General features: G+C 43.8%; 1 protein-coding gene across 5 annotated transcripts in view; it reads right to left on the reverse strand.

The window, feature by feature from the left end:
• LOC137433757 (unconventional myosin-X) overlaps positions 1-20973 on the reverse strand; it is a 401142-nt gene that overhangs the window by 78610 nt on the left and 301559 nt on the right. For all 5 annotated transcript variants that reach the window (XM_068126040.2, XM_068126039.2, XM_068126037.2 and 2 more), the window contains 2 exons: positions 18768-18892; positions 18412-18526 (listed from right to left, as the gene is read on the reverse strand). In XM_068126040.2, coding sequence (XP_067982141.2) covers positions 18412-18526; positions 18768-18892 — 240 coding nt within the window. The remainder of the gene's footprint in view (positions 1-18411; positions 18527-18767; positions 18893-20973) is intronic.

Here is a 20973-nt window from a genome sequence, read left to right on the forward strand (position 1 = left end):
ATTAAAATTTATTAATTAATTATTAATTGGTAAATTTTTGGGAAATTGTGGTAAAGTCTTGGGTGAAGGTTAACAGGTGTTAACGATAGTCACCATGGCGTTTGTGGCACAGAACTTTGCGGTAACCCCGAGTGAGGCACAGTTCCGAGCGTTACTAAAATCGGACCTCTTGAAATTGGCCAAACATTTTAACTTGGAGGTCCGAACTAATTTGAGGAAGGCAGAGTTGCAGACCGCGGTGATCCAATCTATGGTGGGATTAGGAACATGGGACGAGTTAGCCTGGGAGTGGCTACCCGAAGAACCAGAAGACGTTGAGCTCCGGAAACTGGAGTTGCAATTACGGAGCCAGGAACGGATCAAAGAAGAAGAAAGGAAAGCAGAAGAGAGGAGAGAAGAGAAACAAGCAGAGGAAAGGAGAGTGGAGAGAGAACTCCAGGAAAGGTTAAAAGTACAGGAACGAGAACTCCAGGAGAGGTTAGAAGGGAGAAAAGCAGAGGAGAGGAGAGCTGCAAGGGAACTCGAAGCAGAGGAGAGAAAAGCCGAAAGGGAATTAAAGGAACGTGACATGGCGCTTCAGCAAGAAATTAAATTCAAGGAGCTGGAGTTAATGAGAGAACGGGGAGAGGTACCACCCTTGCTGACTGGGTCGACACCTAGCCAGAACACCTGGGATGTGGGCAGACATGTGAGGCTGGTTCCACCCTTCAGTGAAAAGGAAGTCGCTAAATTTTTTCCACACTTTGAGAAAGTGGCTCGACAGTTAAACTGGCCGGAGGAGGCCTGGACCATACTAGTGCAAAGTGTGCTGGTGGGTAAAGCTCAAGATATTTATTCGGCGCTACCAATGGACCAATGTGCAGAATATGAGGTATTGAAGAAGCACATTCTCAAAGCCTATGAGTTGGTGCCTGAAGCTTACCGGCAAAAATTCAGGAATGCCAGGAAGAGGGAGAGTGAGACCCATGTGGAGTTTGCCAGAGTGAAAGAAAACATGTTTGATCGGTGGTGTGAGTCAAAAGGAGTCGGGAAAGACTTCGAAGCATTGCGTGACTTGATCCTGGTGGAGGAATTTCAACAGTGTGTCCACGAGGACATCAAAGTGTACCTGCAGGAAAAGAAAGTACCAAAGTTGTGGGACGCAGCCACCATGGCAGATGATTATGCCTTAACACACCGGATAGGGGTCCACAAACCTAACTCCTCGCCTAGACTTCAGCAGGGGAGTTATGGAACACCAGGTGCAGAGAACGACAATACATGGCGGCGGCCTCGAGAGGATTATGGGGACAACTCTGATACCCCAACTGTTCGAAATCAGGGGGCTACGGGCCCAAGACAAACTTATTTCCCGGGGGGCCCGAGGCAGACCACGAGTTTTTCCTCCAGGCCTACTTGCGCCTTTTGCAAAAAACCTGGACACTTGATGTCCAGTTGTTACCTCATGAAAAGGGACAACCCAGAGCGGAGTCCGACTAGTACAACTCCGAATGCGATGGCAAACGTAAGAAATTGCCCACAGAAGAGTTACCAACCATTTATTTATGAGGGGTTTGTCTCACTAGAGGGAGACTTGACTAACCCAAGACCTGTTAGGGTATTGAGGGACACAGGAGCCCATCAATCATTAATGCTTGAAGGCATTTTGCCATTGTCAAAGAGTACAGCAACTGGTGATAGTGTTCGGTTACAAGGGATCGGTGGCTGTGTTAGTGCCCCTCTTCATGTCATCCATTTGGAATCCGATTTGGTGTCAGGACCGGTCACCGTCGGTTTACAAGCCACGCTTCCTGTAGAGGGAGTATCTGTGGTTATCGGGAATGATTTGGCCGGGGGTCAAGTTTATGGTAACCCGAGGGTTGGTAAAGAGCCCAGCAGGGAAAATAACACCACACCAGCTCGGGAGGGCGACAAAAGTACCAAGTTATTTGTAGGGGGACTGAACTTCAAAACAGAGGAAGAAGTTCTGACCTCTGTCTTCAACAGATATGGGCCGCTGGTGGAAGTGCGGTTGGTAAAAGACAGGGAAACGCAACAGTCAAGAGGGTTCGGCTTTGTCACGTTTGCAAGCACAAAAGACGCCAGAGAGGCAGAGAAGAATTGGAATGGTAAGGATTTGGAGGGTCGGACCCTAACAGTAGGGAAGGCATTTCGTAGGCGTCGAGAGGTCTACAGAAGAGGACAACTTGGCGGTAGTTTTGGTGTTGGCAGCAGCCGATATTACTATGGAGGCTCCCAGAGTTACGGCATCCCGCGAAAGAATGATTGTCAGAGCACTGGCCGAGACGGAGACCGCCAGTCAGGTGACTACTGGGTCAAGTGGTTCCACCGTAACTGTTAGGAGTCCGGAGAAGTTGAAGCACTATATACGGCGGAGCCGCCGAGCCTGGGCTCCTACACGGACTAACCGTGAACGCCACGTTCTTAAAGGCGTCCAGGTAGTGAACTTTCCTGCACGGACTAACCGTGAACTCCACGTTCTTAAAGGCGTCCATGTAATGAACTTTCCTCCCCGGACTAACCGTGAACTCCACATTCCTTAGGCTTAAGGCGTCCATGTAGTGTATACTCAGCTTGGCCTCCCGACAAAGTGCTATCGAGTTGTTTAACTTTGGGGTTTTGGTCACCACCCCTTAACCGGCATTCAAGAGAAACTAGAAGTGTTGACGCTTGGTCCAGAGTGAATTACCTTTGGAATCTCTGGGGGTTTTGTGAAATATTGTTGCTTTGTTTTTTTTGAGATGTGGTAATTGTGCCCGGGGGAACTGATGATTTGGGGTGTGAGTTATCTTGTTTGTTTATAAAAGTTGGCCTGCAACGAAAGTTTTCGCTGGGTTCAAACTTTCTTTCTTGAAGGGGGGGAGTGTTACGGATTCCGGATTTATGTGAATTACTATTCAGGTCATTGCTTATTAATGTTTATTCTATGAAAGGTTGTTGTGGTTAAATGGTTAGAGGCGCTCCTGATAACAGGAGACCGGAAACGGGATGGTGAACGGGAAGAAGAAAAAAGAGACAAGGTCGGGAGAGAAAAGCGGCCATCTTCTTCTCCTCGCCCAGCTCCGACACGAGCGGCGTCGATATTGATCAGCGTTGGGAACGCTGAGTGTGAAAAGCCCGTCGGGCGAGAGGAGTTACCTGCGCGGGGTGATTGCCTGTTACGTGTCAGGTTGCCGTGGGTTCCTGGAAGGAACCAAGCGTCCGGCACTGTTCGCCTCGACGCCTCCGAGGGCGTGTACGGGTCGCACCTTGGGCCTCGCGCGCTTTGCGAGCCGTTCACAGCCCAGAGGCCGCGATCACGCCCAGAGGCCGTTCCCGGTACGGGACGTGCACGTTTGGAGCATGTCAGCCAGGGGTCCGTTCAACCGCCCGTGTGCGGCGAAGTCGACCTTCACCTTGGTCTGGAGGGGCCCAGAGACATTGTGAGGGACAGTGACCATTGAGGGTGCAGTGAGTGGGGGTCAAGGAGGGAAATATATGAGATGGCCATCTTAGTAATATTGTTGATTGATTGTTGATTGTTGTTGATTGATTGGGGAATATATTATTGATTAATCCGGATCCTTGGTGTGGGGTTTCTTATTGACTGGAATTCATATTGATCGCGTTACGAAAGCGTATAAATCATATATCTTTCTGGCGGGGTTCCTCTCACGGTCCGGGGGTCACCGAGACCAGGTAGTCACCGGGAGGACCACGTAACAGGATGGACAAACCAAAAACATAATGCCTCCCCCGACAAAAATTATACATCCACCATTTTGGTGCTATGGGAAGAGGATAAACCACATCTTCAGAAGTGTCATGTTCAGAATCACCATGCCCTCCCTATAAGTTTTCCTTTCAGTGTAAAACAACCTAAGCGACTGTTCAAATGATCATCAAATATCGAAATGTTGCAGCCGCTAAGCATTATGGGTCTCATAAAGGTGACCACGTTTCAGCCTTAGGCTTCAGGCGTCTGGTGTTGGCGTCTGGCGTTGGCGTCTGGCGTTGGCCAATGCAATTGGAATTATCCGAGCTATATAACCACGATGTATTATACATGCACATAAGCAGTACATATATGTTTGCTTCATATATGGAACCCGGATTATTATTTTTTCCATTTTTGGGAGCGATTGAGGTAGCGGTCTGCTGCCAATACACCCCCCAAATAAAGGGATGTCTCAGAAGAAAGTGTTGCATACTTGAAAAAAGATCGTCCGTAGGGCAGGTGCTCTGCTAGTAATAATAATAATGTCCCAGTTTGGGGATTTTCCATGTGTTGATCATATCTGCAGCTACAGCTTTCCACCTCATGAAAGCTAGGTTTTACGAACCGGATTCGTAACGTTTTTCTGTTACAAGAAACATATCTTCGCCCCTGTGTTGCTGTTTTTGGATCACGAGTTATCAAACAGAGTGACCACTGTATTCGTCATGGGTGTGTGTCTGTCTGTGTGTGTGTCTGTCTGTCTGTCTGTCCGCAGCATAACTACCCGATGATATCATCCGATCTTGATGACACTTGGGTGGGAGGTTGATATCATGAGCCAGATTTTGTTTGTCTGGTTGATTTGTTTGTGAAGTAAATGTTAGCTCTTTCACGAGCCTCGATTCAGTATACAAAAAAAGTTGTGTCCTGCCTAGAGTGGGCGTATTGCGCCCATTGTGGGCGGAGCAACAACAACAACAACAACAGACATTTTAAGGCCATTTTCCCTGCAAGAGCCTTGCAGTCCCCATGACAATCTTCTCCATCTTGCCCTATTTTCTGCATCTCTCCTTGTTAACCTCCTTGCCCGCATTTCTTCTTCGACCATCTTTAGCCAAGTCTTTCTCGGTCTTCCCCGTCCTCTACTTCCTTCTACATTCATTTCCATCACTCTTCTCAACCAGTCACTTTCATCCTTCCTCAACACATGACCAAACCATCTCAAACTGCTTCTCTTCACAGCATCCATCACAGGATAATGGGCGGAGCTACGCCCGAAAAAGATGTCTTTTTAGGGGGTAATCGAGTTCAGGCTACATCTTCTCTGAGAGAGTTGGTGGAATCTGACAGGGGTTTCTGTATTTGGTTAGGCCAAAGTCATGTGTCTAGCCCCACGGAGCTCGAATTTTCATTTTCGCCCCAAGGTCAAGGTCACAAGGTCACGAAATTTAGAAAAGTCGATTTTTGATGGTTTTATTACATTGTTCGCTTCCTGATAGGGTGAAATGTCGTACATCATCTTATATTATCACATACCTCATGAAATACAAGTTTTCCAACAAATTTCAGAATCTTCGACCTTTGACCTTTGAAGGTCACAAAGGTCAAATTTTCAAAGTTGGCGGAATTGAACCGAATTTTCGGTATTGTGTAGCTAACTAACCTCATAACTGATTATACATTGTTTTCTATCTCATTTCAATGTCAGTAACCTTCATTTTGACATTTCAAGGTCACAAAGGTCAAATTTTCAAAGTTGTCGGAATCGAACCGAATTTTCAGTATTGTGTAGCTAACTAACCTCATAACTGATTATACATTATTTTCTATCTCATTTCAAGGTCAGTAACCTTCATTTTGACATTTCAAGGTCACAAAGGTCAAATTTTCAAAGTGGTCGGAATCGAACCGAATTTTCAGTATGGTGTAGCTAACTAGTCTCATAACAGATAATACATTCCTATTTATATATTTTCAATGTCATGTCGGGGGCCGACACCTGCCACGTGGACCCCCGATCCCCCAGTCCGGGCCTGTTTCAGTTATAGTCCGTCCTTTGTCATTGAATACTGCTCGCTCGTGAACCATCGTCGTCTCCTGACTTGTTTGTGTTTACGACCAATTTTCCGTGTTAAATCATACCTTTTTGTGCGGTGTTTGTCAAATCCGTTTTAGTATTGTACAAGGCCAACTTTAACCACTCCTCAGAGTCAAAATTATGTGTCCCTTTTGTCTCTGTATTCCTCGTTCTGCTTCTTTCTTCCAAAATATTGCACTTCTACCTCCTCAACATTATCCTATTTCCCCTCCTCGTTTCAGATTTTTTTTTTCACTCCACAATGGTCTCAATTCCGCTTGAACTTCCTTCCACTTGTAATTCCTGTACTGCATTATTTTCCCCCCTTTTTCAGTATCTCCAAACTGAATCTTAATTACACTGCGCTCGCGAAGCGAAAAGCGGGGTTAAGCATTCAGTTACGTACGTACGTGTCTGCATTTCAGTAAAGTAGAGTGTGTGCCATGTCTGCATTTTAAAAATTCATTTTCTCGGCAACCGTTAGTCCGATTGACATGAAATTTTGTTGTTGTTGAAGATGATGTGTTGATGATGATGTCATCGGTGCCTTAATTATGACGTCATAATTCGACAAGTACAACACTTGATCTGATCAGCATAAAAAAAAAATCCTCTGCATCTGTTGGAGCGATTGGCACGAAATTTTCAGAATATGAGCGGCTCCTCCTGTGGAATTTTTTAAATGATAATTATGACGTTATATGTCACGTGGTACAGGCGCCATCTTGGAAAATTTGAAAAAAGGTTGCACTTCTATATCTCTGAAACCGCCCCATGGAAAAAAACTGAAACATGGCTCATTGTCAAGTACTCCACTTGAGGAATAAGATATGTTAATGATGATGTCATCGGTACTTTAATTATGACGTCATAATTCGACAAGTACAATGCTTGATTCGATCAGATGAATTTTTTTCTCTGCAATTCTTGGTCCGATTGACATGAAATTTTCACAATAGGAAGGCCTCCTCCTGCAGAACATTACAATGATTATTATGACGTCATAGGTCACGTGGTACAGGCGCCATCTTGGAAAAACTTCGCACCTCTATATCTCTGAAACAAATCCATGGAAAAAATTGAGACCTGGCTCATTGTCACCGACTCCCCATGGGGAATAAGATATGTTAATGATGATGTCATCGGTGCCTTCATTGTGACGTCATAATTCGACAAATACAACACTTACCCATCCGATCACTATTCTTTTTTTTTCAGCAACTCTTGGTCTGATGGACATGAAATTTTCACCATAGGAGTGCCTCCTCCTTCAGAATATTTTAATGATAAGCATGATGTCATAGGTCATGTGTTAAGGCGCCATCTTGGAAAAACCGAAAAACGTTGCACCTCTATATCTCCAAAACCGCTCTTTGGAAAAAATTGAAACGTGGCTCATTGTAAATAACTCCATATGGGGAATAGGTGTTAACGATGACGTCATTGGTGCCATAATTATGACGTCATAATTCGACAGGGACATGGCTTAGTCTCATCAGTTTGAAATTTATTGAGCATGATCCATGCAACAATTATTTAGAGAATATACATTTATGATGTCATCGCTCACGTGGTCTGGCAGTCATATTGGATCAAAAAAAAAGGAACGTTCAAAAACAGAAGAGTTGGCTCACACCAAGTTGACTGCGCAGGGTAAGTATTCTATGAATGCTATCTAGTTTTCTCAGCAACCGTTGGTCCGATTGACATGAAATTTTCACCATAGGAGCGCCTCCTCCTGCAGAATATTCAAATGATTATTATGACGTCATAGGTCACGTGGTTCAGTTGCCATCTTGGAAAATTTCGCACGCCTATATCTCTGAAACCACTCCATGGAAAAAATTGAGACCTGGCTCATTGACAAGTACTCCCCATGGGGAACAAGATATATTAATGATTATGTCATCGGTGCCTTCGTTATGACGTCATAATTCGACAAGTACAACACCTATCCGATCATTATTTTTAAAAAATTCAGCAATGTTGGCCTGATGGACACAAAATTTTCACCATATTAGAGCCTCCTCCTTTAAAATATTTTAATGATAATCATGACATCATAGGTCATGTGGTACAGGCGCCATCTTGGAAAAAACGAAAAATGTTGCACCTCTATATCTCCAAAACCGCTGCATGGAAAAAATTGAAACATGGCTCATTGTAACGATCTCCATATGGGGAATAGGTGTTGTTAACGATGACGTCATTGCTGCCATAATGATGACGTCATAATTCGATAGGGACAACGTTTGGTCTGATCAGTTTGAAATGTATTGAGCGTGATCTATGCAACAATTATATTAGAGAATATAAATTTATGATGTCATCGGTCACGTGGTCTGGAAGCCATATTGGATCAATTTTTTTTTTTCCCCAAAAACAGAAGAGCTGGCTCACAACAAGTTGACTGTGCAGGGTAAGTATTCTATGAATACCATCTAGTTTTCCATGCAACATCGACGGAAACCTCTCAAAGGGCGCCAGAAACCTTGTCACAACATGTAAATCAATAAAAAAACTTCGACGAGACATATTATTTTGTAAAAGTAGTATTTTAGTTATAAACATGGAAGGCTGTTAAAAGTATGCAAAAAAAAGGTAGGCTACTGCCTAAAGCGGTAGAGTTGGCAACCATTCCTTTCCCCGCACCTCACGCATTCAAGCATTCCCCTTAACCCCACCCCTCAAAACGCCCCTCCCCCCCCCCCCCCCCACCCTTACCTGCTCCTGCAAAGCCTTCATCCTTGTGCCTAACTATATAGACCTCAAACATCTGAGGTCTCTGCTCCAACCTGACAGATCTCTTAATCTAGGCTGCTGTCGGAAAACCAGTCGTCATCTGTTCATTGCTTCAACAGAATCTGGCATCCTGCTTTACTTTCCAAATGCTCTTCCTGTGGCATCCAATGCCAACTCCACTCTTGGGTTACTGACTTCCTCTACTCTCGTAGCCAACGTGTGACACTCAACGGAATCCTTTAATTTCCTCTCCCTGTTAAGGCTGGAGTTCCCAAAGCCAGTGTTCTGGGTCCTGATCTTCATCAATGATCTCTCTGACTCTGGAAAATCCTCCTTATCTCTTTACTCACCACTCCATCATCTGCTGTGACATCGCTCATCCTTCAGATAGACAGGTAGCATCTTCCCTACCGTCAAACCTTGACAAAATCACAAGCTGGTCAAACACTTTGAGTATGTCTTTCAATCCAGACAAATATCTATGTCCACAGTCACGTGAAAAAGTAAGTACACCCCATGTAAAGTTTTGCCTTTTCAACATATTTCAACATACAGCTATTTGATCTTCATTTCAACAGTTTCTATAGATAAAGGTGATCTAATTGAACAAAAAACAATGAAAAATTGACTTTGCAATAATTTATTCAACAAAAAATTAACAGAGATGCCATTTCCTTCTGTGGAAAAAGTAAGTACACCCCTGGCTCTAATAGGTGGTATTGCCCCCTTTGGCAAAAACAACCTCAAGTAGGCGTTTCTTATAACTGTCTACCAGTCTCTGACATCGACTTGGAGAAATTTTTGCCCACTCCTCCATGCAGAATTCTTTCAGCTGTGCGATGTTTGAGGGGTTTCTTGCATGCACAGCTCGTTTCAAATCCCCCCACAACATCTCGATGGGATTTAGATCCGGGCTTTGACTTGGCCATTCCAGAACCCTCCATTTCTTTCTTTTCAGCCATTCCTTGGTGGATTTACTGGTATGTTTAGGGTCATTGTCATGTTGCAAGGTCCACTTCGGTTGAGCTTCAACTTTCCGACAGATGGCCTCACATTATCCTCAAGCACCCTCTGGTACAATGAAGAATTCATAGTGGATTCTATGATGGTGAGCTGCCCAGGCCCTGATGCAGCAAAGCTGCCCCAAACCATAATATTTCCACCACCATGCTTTACAGTTGGTATCAGGTTATTGTGGTCAAATGCTGTCTTTGGTTTTCGCCAAACATGTCTTCTGGTACTGTGGCCAAATAGCTCTACCTTTGACTCATCTGTCCAGAGCACATTGTTCCAGCAGTGCTGGTCTTTGCCTAGGTGTTCATTGGCAAATTTTAGTCTTGCCCTGATGTTCTTTCTGGACAGCAAAGGTTTCCTCCTGGCACACCTCCCATGTAGATCAAATTTGTGCAGCCTCTTTCTAATGGTAGACTCGTGCACTTTGATATCAACAGTGGCAAGAGCTACCTGTCGGTCCCGTGATGACATTCTGGGGTTCTTAGAGACTTCTTTCAGCATCTTGCAATCTGCTCTTGGGCTGAGCTTGCTGGGGCGGCCTGGCCTGAATAAGTTGGCAGTTGTTTGGAATCTTCTCCACCTGTAGATGATCTTCTGCACAGTCGAATGATTGATTTCAAATTGTTTAGAGATCTTTTTAAATCCCTTCCCAGACTCGTAGGCATCTATAACCTTCTTTCTGAAGGCCTCAGAGAGCTCTTTTGATCTAGGCATGGTGACGCCGCACACTTCACTAACAAAGAGCAAACCAAACTAAATGTCTCCACAGGTTCCTCCAAGATCCCCTCTAACGATGTTCTAATCATTTGCACCTGAGCTGGTGCACCTGATTCTAATTCTCGGTATTTGAAGTAGTGATAAATATAGGGGTGTACTTACTTTTTCCACTTGCGAAATTTGCATTTATGTTCATTTAAATTATACAATGGACCACATAATGTAAATGTTTCATGATATTTGTTATATTATATCACCTTTATCTATCAATATTGTTGAAATGAAGATCAAATAGCTGTATGTTGAAATATGTTGAAAAAGTCAAAACTTTACATGGGGTGTACTTACTTTTTCACGTGACTGTATATCTCAATCTCTCTCTCTCTCTCTCCCTCTGAAAGGACCATCAAGCAAACCCTCCCATCTAATTTCTTGAGGAAGATCAGCCACTCAAACTCCTGGGTCTCATTATCATCCACGATCTTTCTTGGGTAAACCACCTCTCAAAGTTTGCCTCCAAAAGGCAGCCACCGACTGGGAATCCTCTGTCATACTTCCCACACATTAACTCCTTTTCACCTCCAAGCCCTTCATCCAGAACTTGATGAAGTACTCGTCTCCCCTCTGGGATGGCTCCCCTGCCTCACTCTTTGCTCAGCTTGATGTTGTGGAAACCACGGCCTTCCTTCAAGATTGTTCGAATCTCCCACGATAAATCTGAGTCAATGGGTCTATCACTTTCCCATCGCAAACAGATTGGTGGTCGCTCTGTCTTTTAACGCCTCATTTCTGGTCTTGCACAATCTACTATTTCCATGCCCCCCCCCCCCGCCCCCATCCATTCTACCACCCAGATTTCTACAGGGCACACATGGTCCACCATTAACCCCCTTCTGGTGGAACTCCCAGAATTCAGAGCCACTGCTCACCTCGTCTTTTTCATCTGGTCTTTTTCCCACCTGTGGAATGAACTTCTACATTCTCTTTAATCTCATTCTTCCCTCCAAGTATTCAAGACAGATGGTCGCCACCATATCAGATTATCCCAAGTCCAAAAGCATGGATCTTTTCTCACCCTGTAACCCTCCCCCCCCCCCCCCCCACCGCTCCATACCCCAAGCCCACCTCCTTCCAAATTTCCAGTTTTTCTTTCTGAAGAGTTTGTTTCTGTATTTATCTTGTCCACCCCATGCGTCCTGCCCTACCCCTCTCATTCCTCCCCACTGCCACTTTTGCCCAAGTCTCCTTCTATTTTGTCTTTCAACCCTGCTGTTGGTGTTCTCCCCTCTCTCTCCTGTTCTGTTTGTTCTGTTGCATCCTGATCCATTCATTGTTCTAGTGCTTCCACAAGCATCGATTGTAGGCCATAACAATCCTAATGTAAGGTGGTAATTTCACGACGAAAAAGTTTACTGATATGTTTACTGACTTGTTAGCGAAGTGCAGTGTTATTTATTACAGCACTTGTGCAGCTGCTTGTTATGCCAAGTGTTTCCGAAGTTGTGCGAACTTTGTGGGATTTCATAACTGTTTTTTAATCCCCTTCCGTATAAATTGTGATTTATATCCTCTTCACAATCGTGTGTATTTTTAATGTTAGGAAGATATAAAGAGTGAGGTATAAATTATTGTATAGCGTCATTGATTAACACATGTTTATAGCTGTGTGTGACATGTTTTATGTATCGTCATTAACATGTGGTTCCAGCTGTGTGTGACGTGTTTTGTGTATCATCATTGATTAACACGTGCTTCTTGCTGTGTGTGACATGTTTCGTGCATCGTCATTAACATGTGGTTCTAGCTGTGTGTGACGTGTTTTGTGTGTCGTCATTAACATGTGGTTCTAGCTGTGTGACATGTTTTGTGTATCGTCATTAACATGTGGTTCTAGCTGTGTGTTACGTGTTTTGTGTATCGTCATTAATACGTGGTTCTAGCTGTGTGCAACGTGTTTTGTGTATCGTCATTAACATGTGGTTCTAGCTGTGTTTGACGTGTTTTGTGTATCGTCATTAACATGTGGTTCTAGATGTGTGACGTGTTTTGTGTATCGTCATTAACATGTGGTTCTAGCTGTGTGTGACGTGTTTTGTGTATCGTCATTAACATGTGGTTCTAGCTGTGTGTGACGTGTTTTGTGTATCGTCATTGATTAACATGTGGTTGTAGCAGTGTGTGACGTGTATTATGTATCGTCATTGATTAACACGTGCTTCTTGCTGTGTGTGACGTGTTTTGTGTATTGTTACGCGCTCCTCCCCAAACCCCGGTCACGGTGTACCTCCGAGCCCCGAGAGGAGTCACGGCAGAAAGATGTGTTATTCTGTATGTCAAAGATCAATGGTGAAACCACACCAATTGTTACCAACAAACAAGTATTGTATTAAGGTCACACAAGAATAACAGTACAATAACAACATTAATCAATTGTACAACCAATATATCATTCCTATGATGGTACCATCAGTTTCGTACAATATAACTCACTGTGCTCCAAGTGAGCGAAAAGAACATCCCCAATGTCTCTATCCCGGCTTCAAGCCAAAGTTGTTCCACGCTCCAGTGATCGTCAGAACGATGTCGAATCGAGACCAGAATCCGGTTCGGTTGACAGTGACAGTCACGCTGCCAAAGATGCGTAAAGGTGCCCTCAAGGCGACTGGGAAATCACCCCTTTGGATATGGACGTTCAACGGCTCCCTTTACGGCGAACCGCAAATATCCACTCAAAATCCACGTTACACACACACACCAGCTTAACTTCTGGATGCGGTGAAATGGTTGAAGCGAGGCAAAGAGCCCAGAGTGATGCGAAATCAGGCGCAGGACAAAAACGGCCAACGGGCCTCTTCTCGAGGCGCAACAGCCCTCAAACAACGATTCTCTTCGGAATCAACTGCAAAACCTGACACGCAGGTTGATCTGTCACAGCGATAACATCTCTGTCGCAGGAATCCCTTTCCCGGGAAACCCGAAGTTCACTCGTGACCCTCGTTCGCCAACGTTTCCTCAAGACCACGAAGCAGCTCGGCTTCTTGTCCGACTCACTCGCTCCGCCTCCCTTTCCTCTTCTTCCTCTTCGTCTTCGTCCGGTTCCGGTTTCTTTTAAAACATTAACTTTTTTTACCTTTTGAAAATAGTAATCTCTATTTCACTTAAATGACAACAATAGTAGTACATGCAACCAAAAATGTTTACAGTGTATGAGAACCACAACAACAGAAGTGACGAATCCGTAACAGTATCGTCATAAACATGTGGTTCTAGCTGTGTGACGTGTTTTGTGTATCGTCATTAACATGTGGTTCTAGCTGTGTGACGTGTTTTATGTATCGTCATTAACATGTGGTTCTAGCTGTGTGTGACGTGTTTTGTGTATCGTCATTAACACGTGGTTCTAGCTGTGTGACGTGTGTTGTGTATCATCATTAACATGTGGTTCCTGCTGTGCGTGACGTGTTTTGTGTATCACCATTAACACGTGGTTCTAGCTGTGTGTGACGTGTTTTGTGTATCGTCATTAACACATGGTTCTCGGTGTGTGTGACGTGTTTTGTGTATCATCATTGAATAACACGTGGTTCTAGCTGTGTGTGACGTGTTTTGTGTATCATCATTGATTAACACATGGTTCTAGCTGTGTGGGACGTGTTTTGTGTATCGTCATTAACACGTGGTTCTCGCTGTGTGTGACGTGTTTGTGTATCATCATTGATTAACACGTTTGTTCTAGCTGTGTGTGACATGTTTTATGTATCGTCATTAGCACGCACTTCTTGCTGTGTGTGACATGTTTTGTGTATCGTCATTAACACGTGGTTCGAGCTGTGTGTGACGTGTTTGTGTATCATCATTGATTAACACGTCATTCATGCTGTACATGACGTGTTTTGCGTATCGTCATTAGCACGTGCTTCTTGCTGTGTGTGACATGTTTTGTGTATCGTCATTAACACCTGCTTCTTGCTGTGTGTGATGTGTTTTGTGTATCGTCATTAACACGTGCTTCTAGCTGTGTGTGACGTGTTTTGTGTATCGTAATTAACACGTGGTTCTAGCTGTGTGTGACGTGTTTTGTTTATCGTCATTAACACGTGGTTCTAGCTGTATGTGACGTGTTTTGTGTATCGTCATTAACACGTGGTTCTAGCTGCGTGCGACGTGTTTTGTGTATCGTCATTAACATGTGGTTCTAGCTGTGTGTGACATGTTTTGTGTATCGTCATTAACACGTGGTTCTAGCTGTGTGTGACGTGTTTTGTGTATCGTCATTGATTAACATGTGGTTGCAGCTGTGTGTGACGTGCTTTGTGTATAGTCATTGATTAACACGTGCTTCTCGCTGTGTGCGACGTGTTTTGTGTATCATCATTGATTAACACGTGGTTCTAGCTGTGTGTGACGTGTTTTGTGTATCATCATCGATTAACACATGGTTCTAGCTGTGTGTGACGTGTTCTGTGTATCATCATTTATTAACACGTGGTTCTAGCTGTGTGTGACGTGTTTTGTGTATCATCATTGATTAACACGTGGTTCTAGCTGTGTGTGACGTGTTTTGTGTATCATCATTGATTAACACGTGGTTCTAGCGGTGCGTGAAGGCAGGCATTAGTGGCGGCGCCCAATTGATGACGTCATCAGTCACGTGGTTCGGCCGCCATCTTGGAAAACCCGAAAAACGTAGCACCTCCTTATCTCCGAAAGTGCTGAATAGAAAAAATTGAGACATGACTCATTGTAAAGAACTCTCCATGGGGAATAAAATATGTTAATGGTGACGTCAACGGTCACGTGGTTCGGCCGCCATCTTGGAAAAACCGAAAAACTTAGCACCTCTATCTCCAAAAGTGCTGAATAGAAAAAATTGAGACATGGCTCATTGTAAAGAACTCTCCATGGGGAATAAAATATGTTAATGATGAGGTCGTTGGTGCCTCCATTATGACGTCATAATTCGACAAGTACAAAACTTCATCCGATCAAGATGCAATTTCTTGAGCATCATTGAGGAATAAATTAGTTTAGAAAACAAATAATGATGACGTCATCGGTCACGTGCTTCGGCCGCCATATTTGTCCAAAATGGATGATAAGTACAAGCCGGCAAGTCCTCGGTCTCTGACCGATTTTTCATTTGTCTGTCTGTTTGTCACCGGCCTACAGGTCACAATTCAAAACCGATCATCACGAAACTTCACCAATTTGTATAGATCGTCCCATTTGAGAAGCCTGTTGATTTTGAGGTCAAAGGTCAAAGGTCATCTGGAGGTCAAATTTCTAAAATCGCCATTTTAAATCCGATTGACTTGAAAATTGAATAGCATTTGTATATTGTGTCACTAAATTGGGAAATGAAGTATTTTTGAGGTCAAAAGGTCAAAGGTCAACTCAAGGTCAACTTTTAAAAATCATCAATTTTCATCTGAAAAGCCGTCAATTTTCAACCGATTGGCTTGAAAATTGAACAGCATCTGCATATAGTCACTAAATTGGGATACATGCTATTTTTGAGGTCAAAAGGTCAAAGGTCAACTCAAGGTCAAACCTCCAAAATCATAAATTTTCATCTGAAAAACCGTCAATTTTCATCTGATCGACTTGGAAATTGAACAGCATTTGCAAATTGTGTCACTAAATAGGAAAAGCAACTATTTTTTTAGGTGAAAAGGTCAAAGGTCAACTCTGGGTCAAACTTCCAAAATCATTAATTTTCATCTGAAAACCCATCAATTTTCATCCGATTGACTTGAAAATAGAACAGCATTTGTGTATTGCCTCACAGAATTGGGAAACCAACTATTTTTTGAGGTCAAAAGGTCAAAGGTCAAACTACTAAAATCATCATTTTTCATCTGAAAAATTGTCACTTTTCATCCTGTTGACCCGAGCTTTGATCAAGATCGTAAATTTTAATCTTCATGAAATGGACAATTTGCTGTATCAATGGAAACTTTTGGGGGAGGGGGGATTTTGCAAGTATCATGCTCCGCATGACGTCTTCTTGTTTTGATCGTTCGTAGTGATGGTCGAACTGCATTGAAGAAACAGTTATTCTGACTTCGAGTGTCCAACCGCTCTTCTGGGCAGGCCCTTGATTTGTTATCCAGACGTTGTTTCGGCTGCTCACCTTGAGTACTGACTCTATGATGACACCCGATGGTGTAACACTTGCTCATTAGTTCAGAACACTGGTTCGAGCTGTACAACCGCCTGTTAAGTGTAAGTTTGTGGTTATTTTGCAATCAACGCAGATGTAAAAGTACGCTGTGCCTAAAGCAATGTCCTCAGAACTATTGTTTTAATGAAGATACAATTTTTGTAGTGATGCTAAATACCAAAACAGTATGTGCTAAATACCTAGAAAAAAATTACAGCTGCAATCATTGTCTTGTGAATGAGGTGAACTTACATCCGGACATCTGTACTACCGCAAAATCCCTGTTTATTTGGTGTTGGGGGGATGGAAGTTTTATAACTTTAATCGAATTGTTCTATTATTAAATTTCTAGTAAATGATTTGGTACTTTCATTGAAATGTTCACTTATCGGGTGGATACATACTTCCAAAAACAGTGTGTCCGTCTGACATTATATGACCACCATGCTTGGGCCTGTTGTAGCATCCTGAGTGAGATACAGGTACAATGAAGTGACGGAATGAAATCTTCAAAAACTGCAGAACTGCTGTGAAGTAGCCGAGACCATGGAAGGATGGAATGGATGTAAATCGCTTGAGAAATGATGTACATCGTATGGTTGATACATGTAATATGACAAATGCTATGATTGACCCACTGTATCGTTTGTCTTTTGCTCATGGGGATTTCATCCTGTCGTATGGCACATGAACAACAACCTGCGGGAAGTAAATTCTAAGGCATCCAAATTGACGTGTCCTTGTTCGAACACCCGGTGTCCTCACTTATATTTTCCACCACACTAACAAGAACAATAAGCTTCCTGCCTGCCAGCTTGGAGGCCTAATAACGATGATAAGAGATGCAGCATTACAGGCTGGACTTCCCTTTCCGAATGTGCTGCATCGTTCTATATTGAACATATTGTTGAAATAATATTTGAAATGAACATGTAGCAGTACAGGCCCTTGGAGACAAGGACTTTAAGTGTTTGTGTTTAGACAAATGCATGGATTGTGGCATTTGGTGGGAGAACTGATGGCGTAGCCCAAGCTGTTTAATCCTGCCGTATGTGCGCATGTTTAGATAATGGTAACTATTTACAAAGAACTGGCATTTCTCTGGCACCCATGTCGTTAAACCATCCACATCAAGATTTATGGCACAAACTTATCTTGTGAGCACCACCAGGACCGAAACTAGACATCACATTTTGGCAAATGTCCTCTAATCGGAGGCAAAATCAGATAATGTGGCCCGACAGGGTTGGCAGAGGTGGTGTACTGTACTCGTCGATGAGTTATCTACTTTGGGTTTGATTCTTGAGGCGACAACAAACCGTCACCCATCATTTTTTTCGTCACATCCTGTCTGCTCAATTTTGCTGGCGGGTGTTCAGCATCCCACGGTGCTTTTTGCAACAGTAGGCCATCGTATGCCGATACACTGGCCAAGATGAAACGCCCTGCCATAACCTGTCACCTGTGACTTGACAGAGTCACCGACCAAAGTCATGATGTGTGGGCACACCTACCGAGACCAAAGTTACCCAGACAGCTCGACAATATGTGTGTATCTACGGCGTTGGAAGAGCGTTCGGTTCTCAAAGAGAAGGCCTGCAGTAATGCAACAACCATTACTTTTTACAGCTACAGCTGCAACAGAGAATGTGGTCGACCTCTGACCTCAAAACCAACCAAATGAAAACTCTTAGCAACGTGTTTCTGTGATGTTGGAGTTAACAGAACATTTTGGAAAAACGATCATATCGACCCCAAAAATCCGTATAAAGGAGACAGTACTGCACCGTCAGAGGAATGCAGCGAAGACCACCTGTGCATTCAGGTGTTACCGCTTTGCGGTTGGTTACGTAGTACAAGTTTAGCTTGTACCTACAAGAACAAGTTGCCAACAGAGATATTCATTAAAACAAGCACATTCCTCAATCGCCAACGTAATAACAAGCATGCTCATTGTCAGCGGGAGCGGAGTAACTGACATATTGAATTGTTCAAAGAGACCTTGTTCTTGCCGAGCTGCCAGTCCATGCCATCGGAGTCGTAGACCTTCAGCAGAGAAGCACACTTCCCTCTGAGGTCATCAGGCAAAGGGAGCTTCCTGGCAAGTGGATAGTATCTAGGTCGAGAAAGAGGCCACGTGTCATCCACAGTTTGTCATTCACTCGTCCATTCATTTCATCCACACTCCATTAGCTAAATATTCCGATCACTGTGACCAATGTCATGATCCATGACAAAAGGAGGGGCATTAACCCTGCACTGTATCGCCATGTAGGTGGGACCTTAATGTACCAGGAGCAGAGGATTGTCCGATAGAAAACCAGCGGTTCTTGTAAAGTTATGTACTTATTATACACCTGTCGTAGAAGTCCTGGAAGAGCCGGCGGACGGGAAAGCCGGCCTGTCGAATCTTCACCATCTCCAGCATGCCGGAGTAACGCAGCTGGCAAAGAACCGCCGACTGCTCAAACTGTTCTGGCATCTACCAGGGTAGGGAGAAAAAATAAAGGGTCATGAACCCTGAGTCACCGAGGTAAGGAGATCATGAGTCAAATGTTCGGAGAAGTCTAATCAGTGTTAATAAACGTAATCCTACACGGCATTGGGATGGAGCGCTCGTGCAAGTGACGAGGTGAGAACCCCGTCATCTCAAAGGATCATGGACAGGGCCATTCGTGTTACAAATGAATTTGTACAATGACGTCACACGGACAAGGAGTGAATAAAGAGGCCCGAACACACAAATTCATCAAAAATCGTTATTATACAGAAAATCATTCCGACAATGCACTGGCAATAACAAATTAATCAATTCAGCTAATCTTTAAAAAAAACATTGAGGAACACAAGGATCTGTAACTGAGAATCTGTGCAGTGAAAGATGAAAGACAATTCCTCCCTAATCCCAGGGATTTCTGTGCCACATGGTGTGGAGATCAGAGGAGATCATGAACACATGGTGTGTTTGTGCCATTTTATACCAATGGCCGAAGACTGGACGTAACCAGGACAGAACAAAGAGCCATTTAATATCATCAAAAAAATTCACTTTGGTACCAATAAGGGATGGGAGAAGACAGACATGGAGAAAGAGCTTCAAAACAAGAAGAGTACTGTGAACACATCAATAAAAATAAAAAAACCACCGTTTAGAGGCCATTTTTCCCCGCAAAGCGGGGGTTGGCCTTTTTGGGGACCGTGGTTGTTGTTGTTTTTTGGTCCCCTTTTTGAAGCAATGTTTTACGGCCGGATGCCCTTCCTGACGCCAACCCTTTTTGCCGCCTTCAACGACAAACAGGGAATTACCAGTGAACTGGTACTCAATTAGCCGACCTCGGAAGGATGACAGGCTGAGTCAACCCCCCTGGCGTTAATTCAGCGATCGACCGGGATTCGAACCCAGGATCCTAGGATCCTAAGCCGGCACCCTAGCCGCTAGCCCAACACCAGGGATTGAACACATCAATGTAAGGAACAAATAGAAAAAAATGAATTTACAACAAATCAGACAAAACAAGTCATTTTGGTAAAATGTCAACACGAGTTTATGTTATCTCACATCGAACCACATACATTTGATCAAAATGGAGGCTCAAGTTCTAAACATGGAACCGGTCTTTACTCAATGAGCCTCTGCTTTGGGGTCCATGATGTACACTTGGAAGATGAACCGATGGATCATTTGTCAATGTGGCAAAAGATGTCCGTGCGTATAAACCGTGCAATGAAGAGTTATAACCATTCTTGCACTACACCGGGTTATAACCATTCATGCACCAACATCGGGTTATAACCACTCAAACACCAACAAAGGTTTATAACCACTCACGCACCAACATCGGGTTATAACCACTCACACAACAGCACGGGGTTATAACCATTCACGCACCAACATCGGGTTATAACCACTCACACAACAGCACGGGGTTATAACCATTCACGCACCAACATCGGGTTATAACCACTCACACAACAGCACGGGGTTACAACCATTCACACATTAACATCGGGTTATAACCACTCACACACCAACAAAGGTTTATAACCATTCACGCACCAACATCGGGTTATAATCACTCTCGCACCACACCGGGTTATAACCACTCACACACCAACATCGGGTTATAACCATTCACACACCAACAAAGGATTATAACCACTCACGCACCAACATCGGGTTATAACCACTCACGCACCAACATCGGGTTATAACCATTCACGCACCAACATCGGGTGAAAACCACTCACACACCAACATCGGGTTATAACCACTCACGCACCAACATCGGGTTATAACCATTCACGCACCAACATCGGGTTATAACCACTCACGCATCAACATCGGGTTATAACCACTCACGCACCAACATCGGGTGAAAACCACTCACACACCAACATCGGGTTATAACCACTCACGCACCAACATCGGGTGAAAACCACTCACACACCAACATCGGGTTATAACCACTCACGCACCAACATCGGGTTATAACCACTCACACACCAACAAAGGATTATAACCACTCACGCACCAACATCGGGTTATAACCATTCACGCACCAA

Source organism: Myxine glutinosa, chromosome 10, assembly GCF_964187855.1.
Source record: "Myxine glutinosa chromosome 10, kmMyxGlut1.1, whole genome shotgun sequence".
NCBI lineage: Eukaryota > Metazoa > Chordata > Myxini > Myxiniformes > Myxinidae > Myxine > Myxine glutinosa.